At 39.9% G+C, this 27658-nt stretch overlaps 1 protein-coding gene across 2 annotated transcripts in view; it reads right to left on the bottom strand.

The window, feature by feature from the left end:
• sfswap (splicing factor SWAP) overlaps positions 1 to 26683 on the bottom strand; it is a 109044-nt gene extending 82361 nt beyond the window's left edge. The window contains exons 1-7 of one of the 2 annotated variants that reach the window (XM_029125079.2): positions 26304 to 26683; positions 24372 to 24535; positions 19422 to 19553; positions 17669 to 17760; positions 15487 to 15706; positions 12669 to 12766; positions 11683 to 11854 (exon numbers count right to left, since the gene is read on the bottom strand). In XM_029125079.2, the coding sequence (XP_028980912.1) occupies positions 11683 to 11854; positions 12669 to 12766; positions 15487 to 15706; positions 17669 to 17760; positions 19422 to 19553; positions 24372 to 24535; positions 26304 to 26503 (1078 nt within the window). In that variant the 5' untranslated portion in view covers positions 26504 to 26683. The remainder of the gene's footprint in view (positions 1 to 11682; positions 11855 to 12668; positions 12767 to 15486; positions 15707 to 17668; positions 17761 to 19421; positions 19554 to 24371; positions 24536 to 26303) is intronic. The other variant, XM_029125080.2, reaches the window with a different exon arrangement.
• Positions 26684 to 27658: the final 975 nt, after the last annotated feature.

The following is a 27658-nucleotide window of genomic DNA, read 5'->3' as shown; positions in this document are numbered from 1 at the left end:
AACCCCTATTATATCTATTAAGCTGGCTTTACTTAATATCAGATCTCTCGCCAACAAATCATTCTTGGTAAATTACATTATAATATCCTACAACTTAGCCACATTTTAGTGAGAAACATAAAATCTAACAGAAGATTGTAGTGCTACTATCCTTAACGAGACAGCACCTGAAAAAGAGGAGGAGTGGCTGCCCTATTCAAAGATGGAAAGGAAAGACACCAAGTAATTTTATTTATTTTGAATACCTCTCTTTTCATTGAAGTGTACCCCAAAATTTAGTTTGTAAACATTTACAGACCTCCGCGATATTCTGAAAATTGTATTGATGATTTGGCTGAACTACTCTGTTATATCAGTTGATTATAACTTGTTTATTATTACAGGGGATTTTAACATCCACATAGATAATGGTACAGAAAATAAAGCCTAATAACTTTTTGCACTACTTTTGATCTCACTCAACATGTGAAAGAGCGTACACACACGCAAAGCCACATTCTAGATCAGGTTCTCTCTAAAGGTCTCGATATTTCCTCTGTTATGGTTAAAGACTTGGCCCTGTCTGACAATTTTGGTGTCTTTTTTGAATCACTTATCACCCCGAATGTTCAGGTAAACTTTGTTTCTGTTAAGAAAAGGTACATTAATGAGAGTACCAATGCTCAGTTTATGGAAGCCATAGCCATCTCTCCAACAATAAGTGCTGAGTCAGTTGATGTACTCCTGGATAAATTTAATGCAAAAATATTGAATGTCATGGATCGTGTTGCACCGGTAAAGGTAAAGAAAAATATGAGCAAACAGAAAACCCCATGGAAAACCATCATGATGGTAAGTGCCCTGAAAAAAGAATTTAGGAAATCAGAACTTAAGTGGTGGAAAACTAAACTTCAAATTCACATCTACAAACAAAGCCTTGGTAGCTTCAACAATGCGTTTCGCAGGGCCAGACAGCAACATTTATTGGGAATGATCAACAAGAATATCAACAATACCCGCACTCTATTTGTCATGGTCTACGAACTTACAAAGCCAATGAAGCAGATAGCATCAGAACTCATGTCCACAGTGAAATGCATTGAATTTGCGTGTTTCTTTATTCAAGACGGACAATCAGAAATACACAGTCTAACAAGGAATCTGTACCGTCACCATGACCACCAAGACATAACTTGGTTATTACAGTGGGGAGAACAAGTATTTGATACACTGCCGATTTTGCAGGTTTTCCTACTTGCAAAGCATGTACTTTTTTATCATAGGTACACTTCAACTGTGAGAGACGGAATCTAAAACAAAAATCCAGAAAATCACATTGTATGATTTTTAAATAATTAATGAGAATTGTATTGCATGACATAAGTATTTGATCACCTTCCAACCAGTAAGAATTCCGGCTCTCACAGATCTGTTCGTTTTTCTTTAAGAAGCCCTCCTGTTCTCCACTCATTACCTGTATTAACTGCACCTGTATAAAAGACTCCAACCTGTCCACAATGGCCAAGACCAGAGAGCTATGTAAGGACATCAGGGATAGAATTGTAGACCTGTGCAAGGCTGGGATGGGCTACAGGACAATAGGCAAGCAGCTTGGTGAGAAGGCAACAACTGTTGGCGCAATTATTAGAAAATGGAAGAAGTTCAAGATGACAGTCAATCTCCCTCGGTCTGGGGCTCCATGCAAGATCTCACCTCGTGGGGCATCAATGATCATGAGGAAGGTGAGGGATCATCCCAGAACTACACGGCAGGACCTGGTCAATGACCTGAGGAGAGCTGGGACCAGTTTCAAAGAAAACCATTAGTAACACACTACACCGTCATGGATTAAAATCCTGCAGCGCACGCAAGGTCCCCCTGCTCAAGCTAGCGCATGTCCACGCCTGTCTGAAGTTTGCCAATGATCATCTGGATGATCCAGAGGAGAAATGGGAGAGGGTCATGTGGTCTGATGAGACAAAAATAGAGCTTTTTGGTCTAAACTCCACTCGCCGTGTTTGGAGGAAGAAGGATGAGTACAACCCCAAGAACACCATCCCAACCGTGAAGAATGGAGATGGAAACATCATTCTTTGGGGGATGCTTTTCTGCAAAGGGGACAGGACGACTGCACCGTATTGAGGGGAGGATGGATTGGGCCATGTATCGCGAGATCTTGGCCAACAGCCTCCTTCCCTCAGTAAGAGCATTGAAGATGGGCTGGGTCGTGGATGGGTCTTCCAGCATGACAACGACCCGAAACACACAGCTAGGGCAACGAAGGAGTGGAGAAGGTCTGTATGGAGGAGTGGGCCAAAATCCCTGCTGCAGTGTGTGCAAACCTGGTCAAGAACTACAGGAAACAAATGATCTCTGTAATTGAAAACAAAGGTTTCTGTACCAAATATTAAGTTCTGCTTTTCTGATGTATCAAATACTTATGTCATGCAATAAAATGCTAATTAATTACTTAAAAATCATACAATTCACTCACAGTTGAAGAGAACCTATGATAAAAAACTTCTATATGCTTTGTAAGTGGGAAAACCTGCAAAAATCGGCAGTGTATCACATACTTGTTCTCCCCACTGTATGTCGCATTTGATCAAGATGATCAAAAATCCCTAGAAAAATCAGTTTGACATCTTAAAGCTTCCACTTGCTGTCTCGACACACTGCCATCAGAGTTTTAATGTTTTTTGTTTTTGTTTAACTCTATAACAAAGGACCTACAGCAAATAGTTAATAGCTCTCTGCAATCAGGCATTTTCCCAACATCTCCAGAAACAGCTGCCATTAAGCCCCTATTAAAAAAAGAGAACACTGGATGCATCTATAATGAACAACTATAAACCTCTATCAAATCTCCCCTTCATAGCCAAGTTCATTGAGAAGGTTGTCTTCAATAAACTCAGCAATTTTGTGACCTCAAGCGGTCTCTTAGACACATTTCTGTCAGGTTTCCGACCTCACCACAGTACTGAAACGGCCCTGATTAAAGTTTTTAATGATATACGGCTGAATACTGATTCTGATAAAATAACAGTTCTGGTTCTATTAGATCTCAGTGCAGCATTTGCCACTGTAGATCATAGAACACTTATAGATAGGCTGGAAAATTGGATAGGTCTCTCCGGGTCATTTATTGGTTCAGATCTTATCTCGATGGCCGGAGTTACTTTGTCACCATTGGTAATCATGAATCTGATAGGGTGGCTATGACATGCAGAGTTCCACAGGGATCAGTTCTCGGACATCTTCGTTTCAATCTCTATATGCTACATCTGGGCCAAATTCTACAGAAGAACAACATTAACTACCACAGCTATGCCGATGATACTCAAATATATATGGCTCTGTGTCACTGTACAGAGCACATAAATACCTGGATGAACCAAAATTGTCTACAATTAAAGCAAGATATGAGATTGTGTTTGGCAACAAAAATAAAATAAATATTAGTACAGAGCTGGATTCTCTGGCCCTCAAAACAAAGGATCAAGTGTGTAAACTTGGTGTTCTGATAGAACGAAACAGCATTCTATCATCTAATAATATAGCCAGAATCAAAGGCTTGGTGTCCCAAAAAGACCACGAGAAGCTCATCCATGGTTTTATCTCTATTAGGGTTGACTACTGTAATGGCCTCTTAACTGGACTCCCCAAAAAGACTGTAAAACCGCTACAGCTCATTCAGAATGCTGCTGCTAGAATGTCCACCAGGACCAATAGAACAGAGCAAATCGCTCCGGTTCTTAAATCTTTGCATTGGCTTCCAGTCAGTTACAGAATAGATTTCAAAGTGGTGCTTTTAGTTTATAAATCTCTGAATGGTTTAGGACCCAATTACATTTCTGATATGTTTGAAGAATATAAACCGAGCAGAGCTCTTAGATCCATGAACACGGGTCAGCTAATAGAGCCCAGAGTCCAAACTAAACATGGAGAAGCTGCGTTTAGCACTTCGGTACACAACTGGAATAAACTACCAGAAGATTTTAGACGCACCCCAAACGTATAGATTGTTTAATCCAGGTTAAAAACACTTCTCATTTCACGTGTTTATGACTGAGCACTTAAACTTAAACCACACTGTTTAGCCTTAGAGCTTCCTATGTTTTTATCCCATTTTTAATCATTGTTTTCTATTTTTTATTAGGATGATGTTTTCATTTGTTTTGATGTTTTCATTTGAGTATTTGTTTACATGTTATTGTATTTGACATATATATTTTTTATAGAATTGAATTGCTTCGATGTATGAATTGTGCTATATAAATAAACTTGCTTGCTTGCTATGTATGCCGTTTGACACTTTGCCATTTTAACAGCGTATTAGCCAGTAATAAGCTTTACCGGTATCTACTAACTTATGGGAATAGTAATAAGTATTGAGCAATTGCTAGCGAGTGTGCCAAAGCTATTTCAATTCATGGCATAAGAATGTATTTTTTTCTTTCATGGCAAAACAACATACTTTTTTTCTTTTTTTTGTGAATGATAAAGGCGACGATAACTAACTTTTTCATCAAGTGAAAAGACGTAGAGCATCGTGGAATCTACCAGAAATAATTAATAAATGTTGTTGCTTTCAATAGATTCAAACTTAGGTCTTCCAGATGAGAGGCGCTGTCTTTAACCACTACGCCACGGCATTACACGTTTCAGCAGTCGATACACTCCATTGAGAATTGTGTTAAACTGACTAACGTTTCTTTTTAAGTTCACTTCCACCATAGCGTCTATGAACTGTATTTCTTTGCCACTGGCCGTTTTAACAGCCTATTAGCCAGTAATAGGCTTACTAGTATCTACTAATTTCCTAGGAATTATAAGAATAGAGCAATTGCTAGCGAGACTGAATATATACCGTATACAGTTTTAGTTAAGGCTTACGTAACGACTGTATTTTAAGCCAGCAAAGGTGTTTGTCTATCCTGACCCAAAACACATGCACGGATGCAAACTTCGAAAATCCACCAGAAACAGTCGCAATATAACCGTAAACTGTTTTATTTCAGGCTGACTATAATGTAGATACTAACAGTTTTAGCCAGCAAAGTTTTCATTTATATGGAATTATTCATAATGCGTACATTGCTTCGCCTGTGAGTAGATACGAACTCGGGACCTATAGTTCACAAGTCTGCTTCTCTAACCACTACGCTATTTAACAAGAGGTAGTCAGTCAGTCAATCAGTAAGATACATTCGCTCTTCTTAGCCGCTGGCCTTACGTGTCCGGCAAAAACTATTAAGATGTAGGACTTTGTAGAGAGATGTATATGCTTGTAACGCTGATCCTGGCGCAGATTAACCTCAGAGCCGACGTCTGAATGCGAGAACCACATAGAGCAACACAAATATATACAAAAATATATACGCCTCAGACTGTCCAGGAGCTCACTGATGTCCTGATCCTGGTCTGGGAGGAGATCCCCCCCCCCCCCCCCCCCCCCCCCACCCCCAGGACACCATCCGCCGGCTCATCAGGAGTACTAGGATTTTACTTTAGAAAAAGCTTATGACTTGAACCAATTCCTGTCTCAAAAACACAAACATTATTGTGTCCCTTAAAGTTTGTATTTTTGAAATCCGTACACTACCGTTCAAAAGTTTGGGGTCACTTAGAAATGTCTTAGTTTAAAAAAAATAAGCAAATTGTTTGTCCATTAAAATAATATAAAATCGATCAGAAATACAGCGTAGACATTGTTAATGTTGTAAATGACTGGAAACGGCTGATGTTTTATGGAATATCTACATAGGCCAATTATCAGCAACTCTATGTTCCAATAGCATGTTGTGTTTGAAAATCCAAGTTTATAACTTTAAAAGGCTGTGATCATTACAAAACCCTTTTGCAATTATGTTAGCCTAGCTGAAAACTGTTGTGCTGATCAATATAGAAGCAATAAAACTGGACTCCTTTATTCTAACAGAATATCTGAAGCATCAACAATTGTGGGTTCGATTACAGACTCAAAACATCCAGAAACAAAGAACTTACTTCTGAAACTCGTCAGTCTATTCTTGTTCAGAGAGATGAAGGCTATATCATGCGAGAATTTATCAAGAAACTGAAGACCTGACACAATGTTGTATACTACTCCCTTCACAGAACAGTGCACAACTGAGCAAAAGGACAGTGTCCAATTTGAGAAAAAGACACCTCACAGATCCTCAACTGGCAGCTTTATAAAATAGTACCCGCAACACACCAGTCTCAATGTCAACAGGTATGAGGCAACTCTAGAATGCTGGCCTTTTTTCTTGAATCTTCCTCGGTCCAGTGTCTGAGTTCTTTAGCCAATCTCAATCGTTTCTTTTCAATGGGCAGTCTGAGATATGCATTTGTCTTTGCAACTCTGCCTAGAAGGCCAGCATCCAAGGTGCACACTACACAAGGCTGGATCCAATTTAGCTGATGCAGGCATGTGTTTTATGATGAAATCTCAGAGTCACTGTCTACGGGTGCTCGTTAATGACACACATCATTTGTTTGTAATACTGGCAGTTATGACTTTTGTCTTTTCCGGAAAGGAAAGGACAAAAGTCATAACTACTCTGATGAAATATTCCACAAACTCAATGCTATGTAAAACAACAATATCTTATACTGCAGGATTTAGAGAAACCAAAAAAGCATGTGGTTGAGACATTTGAGCTGCAGGATATTACAGATAGTACGAAGTAAAATTCATAGAAATCACAGGAGCTTGAATGCTGCACAAAGGTGAGAGTAAGACAAACGTATCGTCTTATTCTCATTCAGTATGTCCCACATTGGCAGATAATGGAGGACCACGTTGAGCGATCTATTACTCTTGTGCCTTTCATCCTCTTCAGCCAGAGTTGAGAGGGATTCTCCCAAAGAACAGGCAACATACGCTGAAAGCAAAGTTGGATCTACAGAAGCAGAATCTCTCCAAAATGTTCTTGTTGCTGTAAGCCAGTGCATTAAAATGAATGTCAGTGCCACGCTGTGGTGGTGGCATCAATGTTGGAGGCGTAGAGAAAATTAGCTTTCTCACACACTCCCTCCCTCCCAGTGGAACTTGTCCAGTCCCACTAATTAAGACAAATCAGCACACTCTGTTTGAGCCATATCTCCCAAGTACTGGACAATTTCTCTGTTTCCACAGCAATGAGAGAGAGGTAATTTATGATTATTTATAACGACAAGCTAAAGTTAGAGTTGCTGAATATGAGCAGAATAAAAGAGAATGTCTTTCTTTGTTTGGGTCAAGTGAGTGGGAGCTGCCCATTACGTGTACTAGATGCACTAGCCCGGAGAAACAGTATAGATGCACTAGTCCACAGAAACAGTATAGACGCACTAGTCCACAGAAACAGTGTAGACGCACTAGTCCACAGAAACAGTGTAGACGCACTAGTCCACAGAAACAGTGTAGACGCACTAGTCCACAGAAACAGTGTAGACGCACTAGTCCACAGAAACAGTGTAGACGCACTAGACCACAGAAACAGTGTAGACGCACTAGTCCACAGAAACAGTGTAGACGCACTAGTCCACAGAAACAGTGTAGACGCACTAGTCCACAGAAACAGTGTAGACGCACTAGTCCACAGAAACAGTGTAGACGCACTAGTCCACAGAAACAGTGTAGACGCACTAGTCCGGAGAAACAGTGTAGACGCACTAGTCCGGAGAAACAGTGTAGACGCACTAGTCCGGAGAAACAGTGTAGATGCACTAGTCCGGAGAAAACCGTATTATTATGCGTGCATGCCTGCCATAAGAGAGGGGGAATGATGTCTTTATTCAGGGGAGAAAACATCCTTGAGGCACCCAGACTAATAGCTTTGGATTTTTCCCAATACCGTTCAGCACAAAAAATGTTACACTGCCGTCAATAACAAGTGAGGAGAATGGAATTTGTCAGCACATCCAAAACAGGCCACTGCAGCTCAGAAAATGAACCAGGCAAAATCTTAAGGATAAGTATTTCAACGAACAAAAATCATAGAATAAAATCAGTTAACCTTTAAACCAGGAATCATGAATGGTAAAACCACCACATCCATTTGTGATAATACAATAAACATCACTGCCCACACAAAATAACAACCATTGCACTTGTAATTTCTATTACATCTGCATCATCAAAAAGCAATAACATACTGTTGCGCTCATAAGTTTGCATACCCTATTAGCAATTATGAAATTCTGGCATTGATTCTGAAAATATGAAAAAAAATTAAAATTGTATTTAAGGATAGTGATCATATGAAGCCATTTATTATCACATAGTTGTTTGGCTCCCTTTAAAATCATAATGATAACATAAATCACCCAAATGGCCCTGATCAAAAGTTTGTACCCTTGAATGTTTGGCCTTGTTAGACACACAATGTGACACACACAGGTGAAAATGGCAATTAAAGGTGAATTTCCCACACATGTGTCTTTTTAAATTGCAATTAGTGTCTATGTATAAATAGTCAATGAGTTTGTTAGCGCTCACGTGGATGCACTGAGCAGGTTAGATACTGAGCCATGGGGAACAAAAAGAACTGTCAAAAGACCTGCGTAACAAGGTAATGGAACATTATAAAGATTGAAAAGGATATAAAAAGATATCCAAAATCTTGCAAATGCCAGTCAGTACTGTTCAATCACTTAAGAAGTGGAAAATTCAGGGATCTCTTAAAACCAAGCCATGGTCAAGTAGACCAAGAAAGATTTCAGCCAAAACTGCCAGAAGAATTGTTCGGGATACAAACGGTACATATATTACCAATTCTCCAAGGGCATGCAAATAATTTATATCCCTATATTGAATAAGACAAAAGCAGCAAGGCAACATATCAAATGTTGAAAACTGAAAGAAATTATTATTTTTGAAAAAAATACATGCCCATTTTGAATTTGATGCTATAGCGATGTTGTCGTTTATCCTCCCCTGCCTCACCAAGGCAGGTCCAGCTATATGGGCCCTCCCAGCTTACAGATAAGGTGCACTGGAATGCACTGGATCAATCATGATCAAGAAACGGTACACTTGAACAAAGTGGCTAAGTGATTTGTGCTTCACTGATCTTATAAGGCAGTATGTATGTATTCTGATAATAATTTTGTACTCAACTGAAAGGGGCAGCAGTGCAAGTGTCTTTAGAAGCGGCAGTTCCATTCAACAATAAAGAAAGAAGGTATGTTCAGAATATTGCTGGTATGGCTTTCAAGGAAAACAAGGTCAAAAATAAATGATGTTGGGGCCTCAACCAGTCTCTGCTTAGGGCCCCCAAATCTCTAAAACCGCCACTGAGGACACATAGCATACAATTTTTTCTCAAAAATGATTTCCTGATGTTAGCTAAGACTTCCATAAGATCAAGAACAATGTTCTCAAGGTTTTATTGAAAGGCAAAATATTTCCTGTCGTTTGGAGAAATACACAGTAATAAATACACACTATTTGTTTGACCATTTTCATAAGACTAATAAATTCATAATTTTTTTTTTTTTAAACACACCTAATGTCATTAAATTACTTACATAGTCTTGTAACAGACTTCCTTTTCCTTTCGTCACACTGTGGGTGTACAACGTATTGTTTGGAAGCACAAATATTAGCAGGCTTAAGGAGGGCATTAAAAAGGATTTTGACATTCTACATGAGTATGCTTTAGTACGTACATTTCAATTAGGTTTTTCTTTTCTGCACCTGCAGTTACGCTAGTATCCGCAAAATCACTGTGTTGTTCGGCATTTAAATATTTTAAATGGGGTAAGCATAATTATGGCTGAGCCGTACCGGAGCAAAATTATAGCCGGATGGTTTTTCTCTTCTGAACAATGTGGCCGACAACTAACACTTTACAGCTTTTTATTTACTTGATCAGCCAATAGCGGCTATAGCCAGCTAACATAATTCCAGGTTAGAATATCCACCTAATGCAAGAGAATAATGTGGATTACATAGCAGAGGGCACCAAGCAGTGCACATTGGTAAAAAGGGCATTGTTATTTTGGTATTTGCCTCTCCATCCTGACCAACCAATGTGGCTGCAGAAACAGGTGGGGCTCAAATTTAATAGGGTGAATAATTAAATAAAAAGTAAAATAAGGAACTGTGAATAGTTTAGTGAGATTTCTAGCAGCAAAATCTAAATTAATTGTTCTCTTTTCTAAGTATAATATGTATACAGTGACAATATTGCATTCATAAAGATTGCTTGTTGCACATCAGAAACATTTGCCAAATGTACAATCCTCAACTGCAAGAGCCTTATCTATACAGTAGGTAGAGGCAGGTACAGAGGATCTTCTTTATGTTAAAGACTTTGGTAACTTTGTGTTATTTATTATATCTCATTACATCAATGTAAGAGTCCTCTAGATAGTCATCAGTTCAACTCACTTGGCATCACTTATTCTGGTTGCCTCATTAGCAAGGATGTCTTTCACTTGTGCAGGCCTAGCTGATTTTCAGGGCGGCAAATGCAGTGCTTCCTTTGGTATGAGAGATTAAAGGAGCAACACCATAAGTTGCTCTCTCCTACATAATTTTCTGTATTTTAAAATTCCCCAACATTTTGATTTCCCTTTTAAGTCTATCTGGTGTAATTTTGCTCCACTCTTTATTAGATTTACTAATCTATTGGGTCAGGTATTTTTTTGGCTAGCCTTATCTGGGCCAAAGGTTTGCAGCACACTGCGATTGTCTTTTATAAAAAGTTGTTTTATAGATAACAAAACAAGCCTGTAACACGGGTAGATGCAGGGCCCAAAACCATATACCTGCCACCCCTACCTAGGCTAAAGAACAGATGGGCTAATAGAGCTTAAAAACAACAAACCCAAACATTTAAAGCTAACCCGGTTGGTAAGGCCCAATTTCTGAGCAGCTGCCCCGTTGGATTCTTTCATTTTAGGACATTTCAAATTTTGAATAGGCTCAAAGTGCTACCTTTCATTTCAATAGAAGTGTTCTACTGGGAACTTTTTGTCTCTATGTGGGGGTCATCAAAGTGCTCACCTCGCCAGGATGAAACATCTTCTCATGAGGGCCGTGTAGCCTTTTGTTCCTCACCACTGCTATCTCGTGTGGTCCTTCCTGATATAAAATGAAATCTGACTGCATTCTAGTCAGAAACCTGACAAGCAACCATGTATTCTCCCCATGTGTATGTAAAATATTAGTACAGAATTCAGCTATTCTTCATGATCTTCAGTGTATTGTGTATAATTCTCCCGCAGGATCCAAACACCCTTGATATCCCTTTGAAAGTCTGACTTCAAACTGAAGTCAACTATTGCAGGTTGCAGGGCTGTGGTACCTCCTCTGGGTTTTGGCAGCCTGATCTACTTTGGCCTACAATGGGTTTCATGGAGGCCTGTCTGATGGACTTGAACCCAGTCACCTGTGGTTCATCTTGATTCTCCAACTCCCATCAACACATCACTGTGTAGGTTGCGTGACTGCCCAAACCATAAACTGCAATACGGAGTTAAACATGTGCTTGCATGCTCAGAGACGTCATAAGACATCATTATTTCAGATGAATTTGCCACCAGCAGGCTCAACATAGGGAATTTAAAAGAAAATTGGGAATGAAATTTAGTGGACCAGGACCAAATTCATATGAAGATGAATCCACAAACAAAAATGACCCATGCTCAGGTATTGGATTTCACAATGTCCCAGGGAGGCTTTTAGATATGAAAAGCTGTACTCACGGTCAGCTGGGTACTCTGCGGCTGCGGTGGACACAGCTGGCTCTGCTGGCACTTCCTCTGGCTTGGTCGCCATGGCAGTAGATGCAGTGGCAACGGCACCTCCGTTCTGTTCCTGCCTTGCTTTCCGGACCAGCGCTGCCAGTGGATGGTCTGGGTCCATTACTTGGAGGGGCTAAAACACAGGATTTGGTTCAGACAACAGACAGGCCACACAGATCACTAGAACAGTGAACAAGACCAGGAAATAATGGTTGTTACATTTTATTAACTATCATGCTCTTTTCAACAACAACAGATAATAATACACATTTGTGCCGGATAATATTCTAAACTTAACAACAGCTCATCTTCAACCAACCAACCAAGGAATACACTTTTAAGTAAGATATTGTGAAATCAGGACCAATTATGAATAAAGATGTTTGTTTGATTTCATATCCTTCTAATCAAGGACTGGTTAGACCTGACCTGGGACAGCAGGCGAGTACAACTAACTACCAGGTAGAAACAAAATAAGTGAATATTTTGTTCCACACAGGTGTAGATTTGCCTACTCCCGCCAAGGATTATAACAACTTAACAGTAATGTGCCATTAATTCAGTCGTGTACAGGATTTTGCACATTACAAATCTAACCATGCAGCAATTAGCAAATATTTAAACATTTAAAAAATGTAAAATGCCGGTTGGCTTCAATGGGCAAACCCTCTATGGATGGGAGATAACTGCTACAGAATTGGCTTCAGACTGCGTGGTTGTATGGTCTCTTTATTCCTTCCGCAGCTAAGATTTGTCTAAATAGAACAGACCAAAGCAATATCGTGGGGATTCCACAAGTGTTTTTAACAATACTGCTCTCTCATATCCAATTATCCCAGCCCAGATGCAGCTCTCAGACTGTCTACAATAAATGAAACCCACAGGGAAGATATATAGCATATGGTGGAGGTTATGTTGGGCTACAAAGAGTACACACAATAACTTACCTTCATCAGCTCCTCAAGGCGAGTGCTCTTCTTAGGAGCAAACAAGCTAGGGTGGAGGTAGTTGCCATCCCCATCATCATCGTCAGAATCATCAGAGTCTATAGGAAGATATTGAAGCGTGAATAAAGATGTCTTAAGTCCTTAATTCTGTCAATGCAACCTGTTCTACGTGTATAGTGCTCTCTAAGATTCCCACATTAACTATGTATGAGATGTAACAATGTATCCCATACATTATGTAGAACGCAATCTCTTTGTTGTATTGACTCACATATTCCCCACAAGGTGTCACCGTTAAAAAGGTCAAGGTTAGTGACAGGGATAGATAGTGATGAAAAGCAGAAGACATGTAAGATGGAGAATGAGAAACCGTTGCAGCCACTGACAAACCCTTTTCTGTCCCGCAGAAGCTGCGCTCTGATTCATAGCAGGGACGTGTCCACTGGATATTGCTTTACTCTTCTTTAATGTGGTTGTCTCCTAAAGTAATGTCGAACAACAAACCATTTATAGGTTGTGAGAGCTTGTTTTGTTTTGGTTTTGTTGCATTTCACCTCTTGATGTAAGACTTGTACTGATATGCATCAGTTTCCATGTTTTGCAGAAATATATGATGCTGAGTCATTGCTGGAACACAAGGTTGGCACATTGTTACTGTACGTCCGAAACAGATTCGAGACGCTATCCATATATGTGGAAACTTGGAGACAACGTTAGCTCCAGACGCTATGTTCTGAGGGAGAGTGTGCCACATTTTGGATAGAGACCCCCAGAGTGTGAAGCCAAGAGTGTCAGAACTGTTTCTGTGCATGCATATTACTCCCTTTTTCCTGGTTTGACGGCCACAATCCTACAGCGTCACATCTCCAACACGCCGGGGCAAATTCAAACACTATAGATAGGATTATGCAAACTAAGATAAGTCTATCTAACGTTTTATTTTCTCTCTCGTAATGTAAACAAAACCAAAGTTAATGCTGCTAGACAGATTGCACCACATTGTCACTATTGGACCAGATGTTTATTGCCGCTTTTTGTTTAAATGCCCAAATAACTTCTAGCTGAATGAACATGATACAAGTTTAGAAAACACCACACATTAAATTGGAGCTAAGTGTGGGCCAAATAAAACTTAGGGAAACCTATCTGATGCCAAAGTAACTATAAAAAGGCGATGGAATGCATTCACTAATAATAATGAATGGAATCACCAAGACATTCTCTTTTTACAGAGTATGACATCACCTACAGGCCACGATTAGATTAGATTCAACTGTCATTGAATAGTACAATGAAATGCAGAGCCATACTCAGAGTCATGCTACAGATTACCTTTTATGCCTGCCCCTGCCTTACAATAACTTCACCATCGACACAGGCCTGAGGTGGTAGCCACAGTTTCTACTCTGTGGTGTCTACTTTCACTGATGCCTGCTTTGAGCAGTGTAAGTCACACGCTGACATTGCCAATGAGTGTCCTGCTATGTCCAACAGCCCACCTACAGACATTGTACCATACTTCCAAACCAGAAATGAGCTGACACCGCACAAGTCACTCATCCTGAGAGGGAACCACAGACTACTTGTGCCAGTCTACATTCAAAGATGGTAAATTTAGCTCAACAATAGTAAGAACAAAACAGAGACTCATAGACTTGTACTGGTAGCCAAACATCTTCCCACTAGTCCAGTCTCCCATTGCTTTGTGTGTGTCATGTCAACTGAATCACAAGACAACAAGAACTTTCCCTGACTCACCATTGATTCTAGTTGCTCTTCCCAATGTACCCTGAAAGAAGGTTGCCATTGATCCTGGCCGTCCATTTGAGACTGGTCATCCAGACGGCAGGTTTGCCATTACTAACGGTCTACTACACAAAATGGCCAGAGGTTGCATTTATGGTGAATGCTATTGCTGTTAGAATAATCAGCTTTCTCAGTACTGTTTTCATCCAGAAGGGAAATACTACCAGCCTAGTGTCTGATAATGGCCCACAGCTGACCTCAACTGAACTTAATACCTCGAAAAGACAGATATCCAACACATCCTTATATCAATTTACAATCCTTAAGGGAACAGAGCCCTGGAATACTTTAACAAGTGCTTAAGGAAAGCATTCTTACTGCCGAAAGAAAAGAGGCTCAGTGGAAAAGACATGTCAGAGTTCCTCAAGATCTACAGGGCAAGACTTCAAACAACGCACTGGGACGTCACGGTTTCAGCTCATGTATGGAAAAAAAGATGACCAAACATGACAGAAACGACCACAGTTGTCGTCTGAGTTATGGGAGAACATGGGAAGCTTCAAATATGTCACTGCTGCCAGAGAGCTGCCGGAGAGCTGTTGGAGAGCTGCCGGAGAGCTGTTGGAGAGCGGAAGAGGAAAATATGGCACTGCCTGCAAATGCTAACAGCAATACAGGAGCTGGGAGCCAACGCGAGAGCCTGTCTGGTTAAGTCTGTCAATTAATATATAAAAAATATTGACAGTAATTATTACCTACACAGGTAATAATTACATGTTTATGAAATCATGTTTGCAATACTACCACAAAGTTACATTGGTCTAAAAAGAATATGCATTTCATTTACTAGTACCCTTTGTTATTGTGGTTAAGAAGTTCCTTTGAAATAAGGGATAGATGATGTGTTCACTTGTAAGACTAGTGACAGGTATAGATAGTAATGGGAAGTGATTCATGAAGGGAGAAAGGAGAAGAGATGTAAGATGGAGATTACAGTGAAGAGACATTAAACTTACCTATCTGCTTTGACTTCTGTTACCAAGCTGACATGACACAACACCCTGCTACTCACCCTGCGACTCCTGCTTGCTGGTGGCGGGGAGGTAGCGGCCCTCCTTCATGGCCTTCAAGATGTGTTTATAGTAGGGGTTCAAGTAGTGTTCGAAGTTCAGGAAGTCAAACTGTGAGTTGCCAGACTGTTTGGCTTTCAAAACAATCTCAAACTGGGCCCCTTGCAGGCACACAAAGTTGGCCGTCCTCTCAATGATGGCATGGGTTTTAGTGGTTGCTGGCTGGAAAGAGAAAGGAAGTTGCTTGATACAAACGGTCCCAGACTTTCCTTATACAGAAGTTAAATGTACACTAACTAAGGCACAAGAGAAATAGGCTATAACAAAACATGTTTTTTGTGGCAGTTAATTCTTGGTGGAGCCAATTCAAAGTACCCCTACTGCTATTTCTTATTGGCTTCTTCACTTAATCAATAATTGACTAAATACATGCAAGATGTAAATCACTGGGATTTAAAGTGATACATAATTAATTTTTTACTGCAACATTGTAGTTTCAATGATGAATCATTCTTGTAATATACCCTTAGCGTCCGCAAAAACCATGAAAATAACAAATGTAATCAAAATGAAGATCCTGAATAATAAATAATTTCTTTTGGAGACGGGATGCTTGAGTCGCAAATCTGCAGTAGCCTCGTTCTGCACACATACTGTTATTGCATTAAGGGCCTACAAGCACAGGTGAGAACAGAAACCTCTGCAGTGCCAAATACCACTGACATTATGAATAGAAACCACAAAACAGCCTGGTTAAACTCTCTAACATTTGTTGGCCTACAGCACAACCAACTGACAATCTTCACATTATGGCAGAAAACCAATCTGCGCAAGAAACACTCAACAAATCTTTGATGTTGAGTCTCGTGTTAACACCTTACTTCTTGTTAATGGCTAATAAGACAATAAAGATTGAGATCACAAACTAAAAAAACTTTAAAATATATATATATTTTCTTAGCCAGAATCCGTGAGACATTAAGTTTTACGTCTTGCTCAACTAGGAGGTATCTTCTGGCACACAAGCTGGATGAGAACCATATCCCAGCCAACACCCGACCCCAATTCCACAGCAGTACTTTAAGGCAGAAATCTAGTATGCTCCCAAAGTGAATTTGTTTTAACACAAACCTGTTCATGTACTCCCCCACTTACAATAACTGTAGAAAAAGCCACTTTCCTGAATTAATAATTCAAATATTGAATGGTGCCAGATTTGACTTATTGGCCATTTCAAGACCCAATTAAAATCTCATTACAAGGACAAGATGTTTTTTAATAATCAGCTGTAAAGATTAATCGAGGCATGGGTGGGCATCATAGACTAATGCTCTGTCACATGTGTCTTCAATGAATAACTGTGTGTGTGTATATATACACAGTACCCTTCATAATTATTTAAACAATTGTCTTGACAGGTGTTTCTGGTTAGTCAGGTGTGTTCTGTCACATCATTTGTACAGGGCCTGATACAGGCTGACAAACTAAAGTGGCACTGACTCATGAAGCAGTAAAGGATACCAGCGTTGTAGTATATTGCCAATACAACAGAGCAAAGCGCTATGTTCAGGCACGCCGCGATACGTGCCTCAGATATCTGAGTTAAAACAGCTATCAACCAAGCTAAATTGGCCATATAACACATCTCCTTGTGCCTTATTGCTTAATTACACAATGCGTCTATAAACCTCAGAACTCATCCTGCTGCTGCGAATAGTAACATCAGTGAAAACGTTAGATAGAGTTAGTTCCACTTGCACCTATACACGCCCAAGCCATAACATTACCGTCACATTTTCTCACAGATGAGGAGGTATACTTTGGATCAGTTCATTTCGCACTCCACATAGACCCAAAGCAGTGCTGAAACTTCCTTTCATCTGTACATAGGACTTTGCTGCAAAACTCTACTAGCTCTTTAAGATACTTTTAGTAAACTTCATCCTGGTCATTCTGTTCTTGGGATACCGATGGTTGGCATCTTGTGGTGTACCCTTTGCCGTTCTGCTTGGGTACTCATTTGATTATGGTGAAGACTGTTCTTGATCTGGTTAGTTGTTCTTCAGTACTGTTGTTCTCAGTACTGTTTAGCCATGTTTTAGTTATATCTATAATCAACTGATTCCCAGTCCTAATGGTCTGTTGTACAGATTGAAGCATGTTGCATTGGGGGGAGGCACTCACCAGCTCCACATCAGGGGGGATCGCCAGGCCTGGGGGTGCAACAAAGGGCTCCTCACTCTCCTGCGTCTCTGTTTCTTCTAAATGGGTAGAGCCCACAAGGTCATAGACAGAGAGAAGAGACTTTAGGATTTGCCCTACAGTCACCATGACACTCTCATTTGGCCACTTTGCCTGAGGCACTCAAAGTTTCAGATTAACTTACTCTCAACATTCCGGGAGCCGGCAATCCCTGTCACAATTATTTACAACATCCACCCCATCCCACTCAGTGTGAAGTAACAGGCCAACAGGTCAGCTGGAAAGGCGATTAAAATTGTATGTGTTGGTTCACTGGGCAAAGGCGGCTAAAAAACCCAGACTAGATTCGTCCTGCACCTTATTACTGTTAATGGATGCCACTGTTTGTGCTGATTTAATCAGGCACTCCACCAGTCATCAGAGGTGTGGTCTGACCTCCCAACACCACATCACAGCCAAACAACTGGCTCCTGCTGAGAACTCAGTCACCAAGCGACTGCCTTCTATTTTCGTCTGTATACCACACACCCACGGCAGCACTGGGTCAGGTGACACAGTAAGGATGGCAGCACTCACATACTAGTACTAAACCATCAGAGGGAGGACAGGCCTTGGTAAGGATCTTTCCGTCTATAAATTATTTAAAGACACAGGTACAGCTAATTCCCTTGTCGACAGTGTCTGTGCTAGCTTGGCACTGCCTGGATTAGGAAAGGGACATTGAGTCTTGCAGTTACAGTGGGCAGGCTGATAAATGGGTGCCATGTCTTTTTCAACAGAAGTCAAGCTACCGAACAGTGTGCCGTTAGCAGTGTTCTAAACGACTGTCCAATTTAGAGGACAGAGAAGACAGCCTGCCCGTGCTCTGAGCACAGCATCCTGACAACCACTCATCATTAACAGTCCATTCGGACCCCCCCCCCCCCAGTGTTAGGCTGGCAGTTGAGAAGTCAGACTGACCATCACAAGTTGACACTGGCGGTTCCTTCCAAAGCAAAGATACTTTAGAGCAAATGAGATAACAGACTCACTAGCTAAGTCCCTCAGGTTTTGAGTCGACGTCTAAAAATCATGCTGGTGAGGAGAAGGACAGGCTTTCATGAATAATACACTGTATACATAAAATGTCAAGGCCATCACTTTATTCATTGCAGGGAATTTTAAACCTGATTACCCGCTATGTGTGGATACTTGGACATGCTGGTGAGGCTGTCACTGGGGAATCAAAAAGACTACAGACTATAGTATTAATGTGGGTAGAGTGTGGGACAAAACAGAGCTGCGCTTTGTACCTAATGGAGGGCAGCAGCCAAGCACTGGACCTTACAGGTCATTAACAGTCAGGGAAACTACTTCACATTCAGCTCTCAATTTGAAAAAGCTTAATTTTTTTTACAGCACCCAGGTTTCAAATAGTAGTTTGTGTGACCCTGGGGAGCTTACCATGCTAAAGAATTAATCACAGGGTTTTCATTGAAGTTGATGTGCAAGCCTCTCCAACAGCAAATTCATATGTCTGCTGTGAGTGTGTGGGTGAGTGTGTAAAAGTTCAGAGGATTTCTTGCTTTCTCTTCTCTCAGACCCTTGGGCAGGTCAAAAGAATGATGCTCAGTGGTTACAAGTGCTGAGGTACAGTAAATATGTATGGGCGTCTCAGTGACCTTAGGAAATGTTTAAATCCCTGTAACGTGATTTGTGATTTAAAATCAAATGTACTGCGGGTGTGCATGTTCACCGGTCTCTCTGTTGGCATCTTCTTCCTCAGTTGGTTGAGAAGGGTCGTAATAGTCGGCACTGTAACGGAAGCCGACTGCATTATAGGTGCCTTCATCAGCAAGAGCTTCACTGAGACGTTTGTACTCTTCCTCTGTGTTGGGACAAGAGTGAGGAGAATGGCATGGTGAATTTTGCTAAATAAAATACAACTACAAAACATGGTGGATTTTCCTGCAAATCTAGCCATTGATGCTCTTTAAGCAGAAGTATTGTTAACATATATTTGCCATTTGTTTCTAAAAGTATGATTGAAAAACAACATTGATCAAGGCTGACACTTGTGGGTGCTAGATGCCAAAAATGTGTGCCATGTTTTACTGTGTACTTTGTAATATGAGTACTATTTTGATTTGAATTACAACCCTGTTTCCAAAATTTTTTGGATGCTGTGTAAAATCTAAAGGAAAACAGAATGCAATGATGTGCAAATCATTTAAACCCAAAATACAATAGAAAATAGTACAAAGACAACATATCAAATGATTAAACTGAGTAATGTTATTGTTTCTTGAAAAATATATGCCCACTTGAAAATGTATGCCAGCAACACATTTCAAAAAATTTGGGACAGGGGCAACAAGACAGGAAAAGCTGTGCAAAAAAAACCTGGTGAAACATCTCACAACTAATTAGGTCAATTGGCAACAGGCCAGGAACATGATTGGGTATAAAAAAGAGCATCCCGGAGAGGATGAGTCTTTCAGAAGTAAATATGTGTAGGGACTCACCACTCTGTGAAAGACAACAATTTAGGAATAACATTTCTCAATGTAAAAATGCAGAGTTTGGGGATCTCATCTTCTACAGTACCTAATATTATTTCAATATTATTGGATGGCTCTGATCTTCAGGCCCTCAGGCGGCATTGCATTAAAAACAGACACGATTCTATACTGGCCATCTCTGCATGGGGTCAGGAACAGTTTGATGTGGCATCCACATATGCACATAAATACACATAACTCTCAATCGGTTGGAGATTCTGGTTTCCATTGACCATTGTTACATCATTTTGTTCTCAAAGAATTACACAATGTACAGTAAATATTTTGATCTTCAATATATTTCCTTCATCGAGACTCGACGTTTGATTTAGGTGATCCTTAAAAAATTTTGAGCAGTTGTATAAACAAAATCCAGAATTCACACTGCCTTCTCTGGGCCTGAACTAATGGAAAACTGTCCAATGGTCAGACGAATGAAAATGTTTTATTCTTCTTGGGAATCATGGATGCCTTGTCCTCAGAACTAAAGAGAGCGACCATCAGGCCTCTTATCAGCGCAGAGTTCAAAAGCCAGCATTTTCTGATGGTATGGGGGTGCATTAGGGCACATGGCATGGGTGACTTGCACATCTGTGAAGGCACCTTTAATGCTGGACAATATATACAGGTTTTGGAGCATCTGGATGTATTACAACAGCATGGCTCCATAGTAAAAGGGTCCGGGTGCTGCCTACAGTCCAGGCCTGTCACTCATTGAAAACATTTGGCGCATTATGAATGAAAAATGCACCAAAGGAGACCCCGAATTGTTGAGCCACTGAAATCCTATATAAAGCAAGAATGGGAAAACATTTAACTTTCAAAACTACAGCATTGGTCTCCTCAGTTCCCAAACACTTAGAGGGTAATGTTAAAAGAGGAGGTGATGCAAAACACTGGTAAACATGCCCGTCCCAACTCTTTAAATGTCTTGCTGGCATCAAATTCAAAATGGGTATTTTTACTAAAACAATACAATTTATCAGTATTATCATTTCATATGCTGTCTTTGTACTATTTTCATTTAAATATAGGGGGAAATTATTTGCACATCATTTTACTCTTTATTTTTAATTACATTTTTGCATTTTACCCAGCTTTTTTGGAAACAGGGTTGTACATTAGTTTTACCTGCATTTACATATAATATTCATGCTCTACAAACACTCAAGCTCTGCCCCCTTGATGGGTCATCAAAAGGAATGGACACTTACTAATCTGATGAAACTGTAATTGATAATATTGCTGTCATCATGCTTCCAAACATTGAATAGGAACAAGAAAAAGGTTGGTAAATGTGATCAACCACTACAGGAGAATTTCCACCACAACAGAGTAGAAAAATGCTAATTACAGTGCAGTAACCCCATCAGACTTTCTCCATTGCAGCACATTTTCACACTGAATTTGGTCAGATCTTGGGTTTTGCAGTATTAGATAAAGGAAGTCAGAAGAGGGGAAAATGACAGCACTGAATACAAGTTGCTTGTTTATTTTCATTTGTGTCCACCTAGTTAATTCAGTGAAAATAAGGGTTTATTAGAGGTTTGAATATGGGATGAACCAATATCGGCCAGCAATCGGTTACTTTATATAAACCAATTCCAAATGTAGCCCGAGCGTGTCTGCACCCTATGGATCAGCGTTGCACCAATGCCCCCATCAGAGAATGCTGGTACCTTCTCCTTCAACACACCTGCCTCCTATTGAGACCTTGTCTGGGGAGGTATTTGAGGGCTTTCAGTGTGCAGCGCATGGCCAAGGCCAGCAGAAGCATTGTGGAACCAGGAATGGGCAGGATATGCGGAGTGCCAGGGCTGGCAAAATCCTGACCGTTTTCTCACAAACCACCAAAAAATGTTTTTGCTAAACACGTGTCCTATTGTTTTATTGCCATTAAATTGTTAGGAGTCACAAGTGCCAATCTGGGGCATTTTCATTTTAACAAAAAAATATATATATATATATTTTAATCAAAGCACACAGAATGAAATGGGACTGGGCACTACATATATTTGTTACATTGAGCATTATATGAGAAATGATATATTGCTGGGTTAGTTTGGCATCTTCGGCCAATCAAACTACAAGGAACTATAGTAACTGATGACATCTAATTTTCCCACTGTAAAATCATTTCCCAAATATTTAATTTTAAAAGGCTATGTGATCATTAGTAAACCCTTTGGCAATTGTCAGCACAGCTGAAAACCGTTATGCTGTTTAGAGTAAAACTGGCCTTCTTTAGACTAGTTTTGAAGCATCAGCAATTGTGGGTTTTACTTACAGGCTCAAAATGGCCAGAAACAAAGAACGTTCCTCTGAAATTTGTCAGTCTATTCTTGTTCTGAGAAATGAAGACTATTCCATGTGAGAAATTCCCTTTTAAAATGATAAACCTGGATTTGCAAACAATGTGCCATTGTACGCCTATGTAGATATTCCTTCATAGTCATTTACAACGTTAACAATGTCTACAATGTATTCAATTTGATGTGATTTTAATGGACAAAATGTGCTTTTCTTTCGAAAAAACAAGGACATTTCCCAAACTTTTGAATGGCAGTGTAAGTGAAAACTGAGTAGAGAACATCTCTTCGAAAATAATTATGAATAAGAAATATCCTAAATGAATGGAAAAAAAAATTGCTAAACATTAAAGTGACATTAAGAAATGTAATAATTCCACCATTAAAAGGTTGTGTGTGTCTATGCATTTCAAGGCAACAATCTTTGCCACATTTCCCCCGTTAATGTGGCATAAGACAAATCATATACCGATTCGGAGTACTGAACTACACCTATCTGCTGATACCAAGTAGAGATCCGATATTGCCAACTGCCAATTTTATTTTGTAGACGTGCTATGATTTCTGCACATGGCTGAATTTATTCAACTTTTTTTTTTACATTAAGTTTTATTAACAACTATCTCAGCATAAGATTTAAAGTGGAACTTACACATACAGCACTGGAGAATGGGAAAGTGGATATGAATTGGTTGACTGAATCACTGAAGTGAAAGGCATGTGACAAATGTTGTCGTCTCAACTAAATAAAAGTGACATATTAAATGTAGGCTCTACTGGAGACAGCCTATCTCACTAATCAATTGAAAAGGGAACTGAAAGGAAAGCCTGTATAGCACCAAACAGGCTTGCTATTTAGCTAAGAATTTGAATGGATTTCAAGATTATGAATCGCACAGTTAGAAGTGGTGTTCTGTCACCCCTTGAAACACTTGCTTTGCAAAGTTTGCAACTACCAGTTCTACTAGTGGCTGTTTCAAGTGGAAACTAGACTGTAGACATTATTGTGGTTGTTGATGAGTTCGCTAAGCATAGTTATTAAGTTTCCAGTCTGCCCATTCATAGCTTGCATGTTAATGGCACATTGTTAGGACAATCAGTTTCGTGGCATTGACTCATTACATAGACACATTATCGCTAATAGCCGATCCCGTCTTTTTAGCCAGTATCAAAACAAATTAGAAATTTTTGTCCATGTTTAGACTGAATGGAGTCTAGTGCATTTCATACAGGATATGCAATGGGAGTTATTCTACTGTTGTATTAATAGTGTGTATGGAGAACATTTTGAAAGCTAGTGATTTGAATGCAACACATGTTAGTATCGCCACATTAATAATATTTTGCTCAATCGTACAGCTCTATTTCCTACAATAATTAAACTTTTTCCTAACTGTACGGAGTACCGCACTTTACTACACTGTAATCAAAACAACCCCCCAGTTTCTGAACACATTATGTTGCTGATGGAGGCATGGTAGAGAATGCATCAAGGAAATGACAGTTTGAAACGGATTCCACCTGGTGAAACTAAGGGAATTGATTCCATTACTCACTTGGCACCTTATGTAGTATTGAAACTGTTGTGAAGTGTTTATTTAATTTACTTTTTCTAGGTAGAACTTCCTATCACTTGAAACAGATGGCAAAGGCAGAGCCTGAATCGAGTGATGTCCCCAACGATTGAAATATGTGTAATTGAAATGCATGGGCACTTCCTAAAATAATTTATTCACCACTGTCTTCCACAGCATATCCAGATGAGAGGAGGCATTGCCCAGCAGTTGACGCCATAGGCAGAATATGATCCCCCAGCTGTGACTCTGATTTGCCTACCTTGTCTGGCTTCTTCCTCCAGTAGGTCTGTGTGCATAGCCAGGTATCTCTCCTCATCACAAAGAGCCTCAATTCTGGCCTCCTCCTCGGATAGCTGGTAGTCTCTGTTCCACGAACCTGCGTCGTACTCTGAGAGATCATGCAAGTGACCACGCCCATCGTACCTGTAGGATGAAGATAAGGGGTTAGAGGAACACAGGAAGCCAACGGAGCGGGAGGAAGACCTACTTACCAACAAACGTGGGAACCTAAAAACAAGAGTTTTTTAACAACAACAACACGTGCTACCTCAGTCACAAGTCTTTCATGAGGGAGTGTTTAGTCCTGGCACTAAGAATTCTAGTCGCAATTCAGATAGCCTAACCTGAACAACTCCCAACATAGACCTAGCTAGTGCAGTTTCCTGGCAAACTTACACAGTGTCTTATTTCTCACTCAACAATTCCTACGGAGCAACAGACCTGCATGAACACAAAAACAAAAGAAACAACTCTCCTCTTACCTTACAGGGTTCAACTTTCCCCATATAACATCATTCCTTCTATATCTGTAAAAAAAAGTGACATCCACACAAACCCGAGCACATAAATACCTATCCGTAAGAACCCAAACGGACGATATTTTCCTGCGTTCGCTCCTCTCTTCCACCTCTCCAGAGTTTCTTCATCGAAAGAGAGAAGTGGGCGCTGGGGTTGGCATTGGGGGGCCAGGCAGGACCCCTTAGCCTTAGGTTAGGCTACTTGCTGGGAAAATAAGGGCTGATTATGTGATAGAGAGACACACATATACACTGGAAACCAGAGACAGGCCCATGCAGATTAAGGCGGTTATAGCCAATATATATATATAGTGTACAAGTGAACTCAAAAGGTAAACTCTGCTACTTGGCATAAATCATCAGCACAAGACTGAGTAATTATTGTGAACCACCTTAACGTAAGTTTTTGATGTACAGCAGCAGTCTGGGTTGAATTTGCTGAGGTATTATCAATACACTGTAGCTTAATCAATAAACGGCAAAATAGATTCTGAGGCGACCTGCTGATCTAATTTCCTCCTAGGTTTACATCCAAAAAGTCCTCTTAGGTTTATCTTCAAAAAGTAAATGTATAAAAGACACAACTGAATATTCTTATGTTATAGCTTCCAGAGCAAATCCAAACATGCCAAGACACATAGGCCTCCATTAAAAGACCAATAATTTGTATAATACTATGTTGAATACAACCTAGTTAGTAAGCTTTTTATTGTCCAAAGCACTATAACAACATGGCTGTATCTGTCAGAGACAGTTTGGGTGGGTACCCCTACTTCTAGATGGAGATTTAGCTTTCAGGTAAGACAACAAGTGATAAAGAACATGAAAATGGTTTTAAAAACACACAGATGTTTTAATTTATTGGGCATGATTCAAATAATCTACCAGAACTGCCTAATACAGTGAATGACACATGCTGCAAAAACATGTAAAAGGGGTCATGGCTAGAATGGTGTCTAGATAATTTTAAATGCTATACAACTTAAACTGAGATACAGTAGATACTGTAGGCCTGTAAACGACGTGCATCTCCGTATAGAAGCTGGGCTTATAGTGGGGTTTGACACATTGCGATCTCATGACTGTACAGCCTGGTTACTGTTTAAATTGGAGGAATGGTGGAGGACACAGCAGCATCTTAACATGATACTGTAAACTCCGTTACCTTTGCTTTGGTAATAACTAGTGCATCTTAGGTAGATAAATACAAAAGGACATTAGCAAGCTAGTGTAGATAAATGGTTCGCCAACACTTTTATTTTTGTCACAGTTATATTTAAAAGGCTAACTACGACTTCTGCAAAGCAAGAATCCGATTGGTCCCTTCGGAAGACAGATCTGAGATTAAGAGAGTTGGGTTAGGGTAACAATTCCTCTAGGTTTGTTCAACCGACCTATCAATCAGGATGTTCTTGTCCCCCATCCATGGGATGAGCTGTTTGCCCTGCTCGTGGAAGTGAGCCCTCTCGTCGTCCCGGAACAGCTTGCAGGCATAGCCGAACACCAGAAGCTCTGCGTATTTATTGCTGTCGCTCTCATCCTTCTTCACCGGTTTATTGTTGTGGTCCCTCTTGCCCCCGCCGCGCCGATACATTCCAAACTGGCACGTGAAAGCACGTGAAAGGAAGCTAGACCCCTAGATACGTTATTAATACAGTTGAATTATAGTTGTACTACAAAGTATATATCTGTTGTTTAGCATGCGAGACTGGAAATGTCTCAATAAACATTAGTAGCTAGTTACTAGAAAACAATTTTCTGAACTGTACAGCCATTTTGGAAAATTAGGTGAATGCCGTTTATGATTTATATGTGTATATTCGTCAATTTGTTTTCAAGAGAAATAAACACCAAATCAAAATAAAACATTTAATTGCCATGTATTACTATAACCAATAACTGTATTCACTATGTTTTTACATTGACAATATACAAAACATAGCCTGTAATTTTATTGGCAAATGCCCTCACTTTCTGCCTATTGAATGTGCTACAGGATGATTGAAAAATAACTTTCGACAGAGGCACGGTGACGTCACCAATTCCTTTAGCATGTGCAGCCTCGAGCAGCTCGTTGTCAAGCCCTGGTTGTAAGTAGTGAAGTCGGAACACGCGAATTGTTTCATCGCAGCACGTGATTAACCGCCAAACTTTAGTATATATGAATTTTTAGCGTTTCCGACAAAAAGGGGCATTATTTCCGCGTACTGAGGGGCATTATTTCCAGTTTGGAAGGTTTCTTGCAAAAAATTGCACATTTTAATGATAGTGTATGTAACAAAATTGTCTTGGATTGATTTATAGCGATATATACAAATGGTTTTCTTGCAAAAATAGAATTTATCTGTGAATGTGCACTGTCAATCAAATCTGACATTACCCTGGCACAGGGACGTCAAAATCATGGATGGTGGGGGCTATGCCTCGTTTTGGGGGGTCTGGGCATACTCCCCAAAACATATTTTCATCATGTATTAGAATAACAATGGCAAAAATACTTTTGTCAACTATAGTTTATAGTAAATGAACATCTACATGCAGTATATTCTGTTTTTAAGCAAGATTTGAATCATTTCAAAAAAAGATTTAATCATTAGCCCATTAATCTCAGAATCAGAATTAGCTTTATTTGCCAGATATGTGTACACATATGAGGAATTGATAAATAAATAAATAAATTTTTGTGCAGGTGTAATGTACATGAGGTAGGTGGATATGATAAATATAGTATATATACAGTATGAACAGC

Source organism: Esox lucius, chromosome 14, assembly GCF_011004845.1.
Source record: "Esox lucius isolate fEsoLuc1 chromosome 14, fEsoLuc1.pri, whole genome shotgun sequence".
Classification (NCBI taxonomy): Eukaryota; Metazoa; Chordata; class Actinopteri; order Esociformes; family Esocidae; genus Esox; species Esox lucius.
Note: the sequence above shows the minus strand (reverse complement) of the source record. Positions and strands in the feature narration are given on the sequence as shown.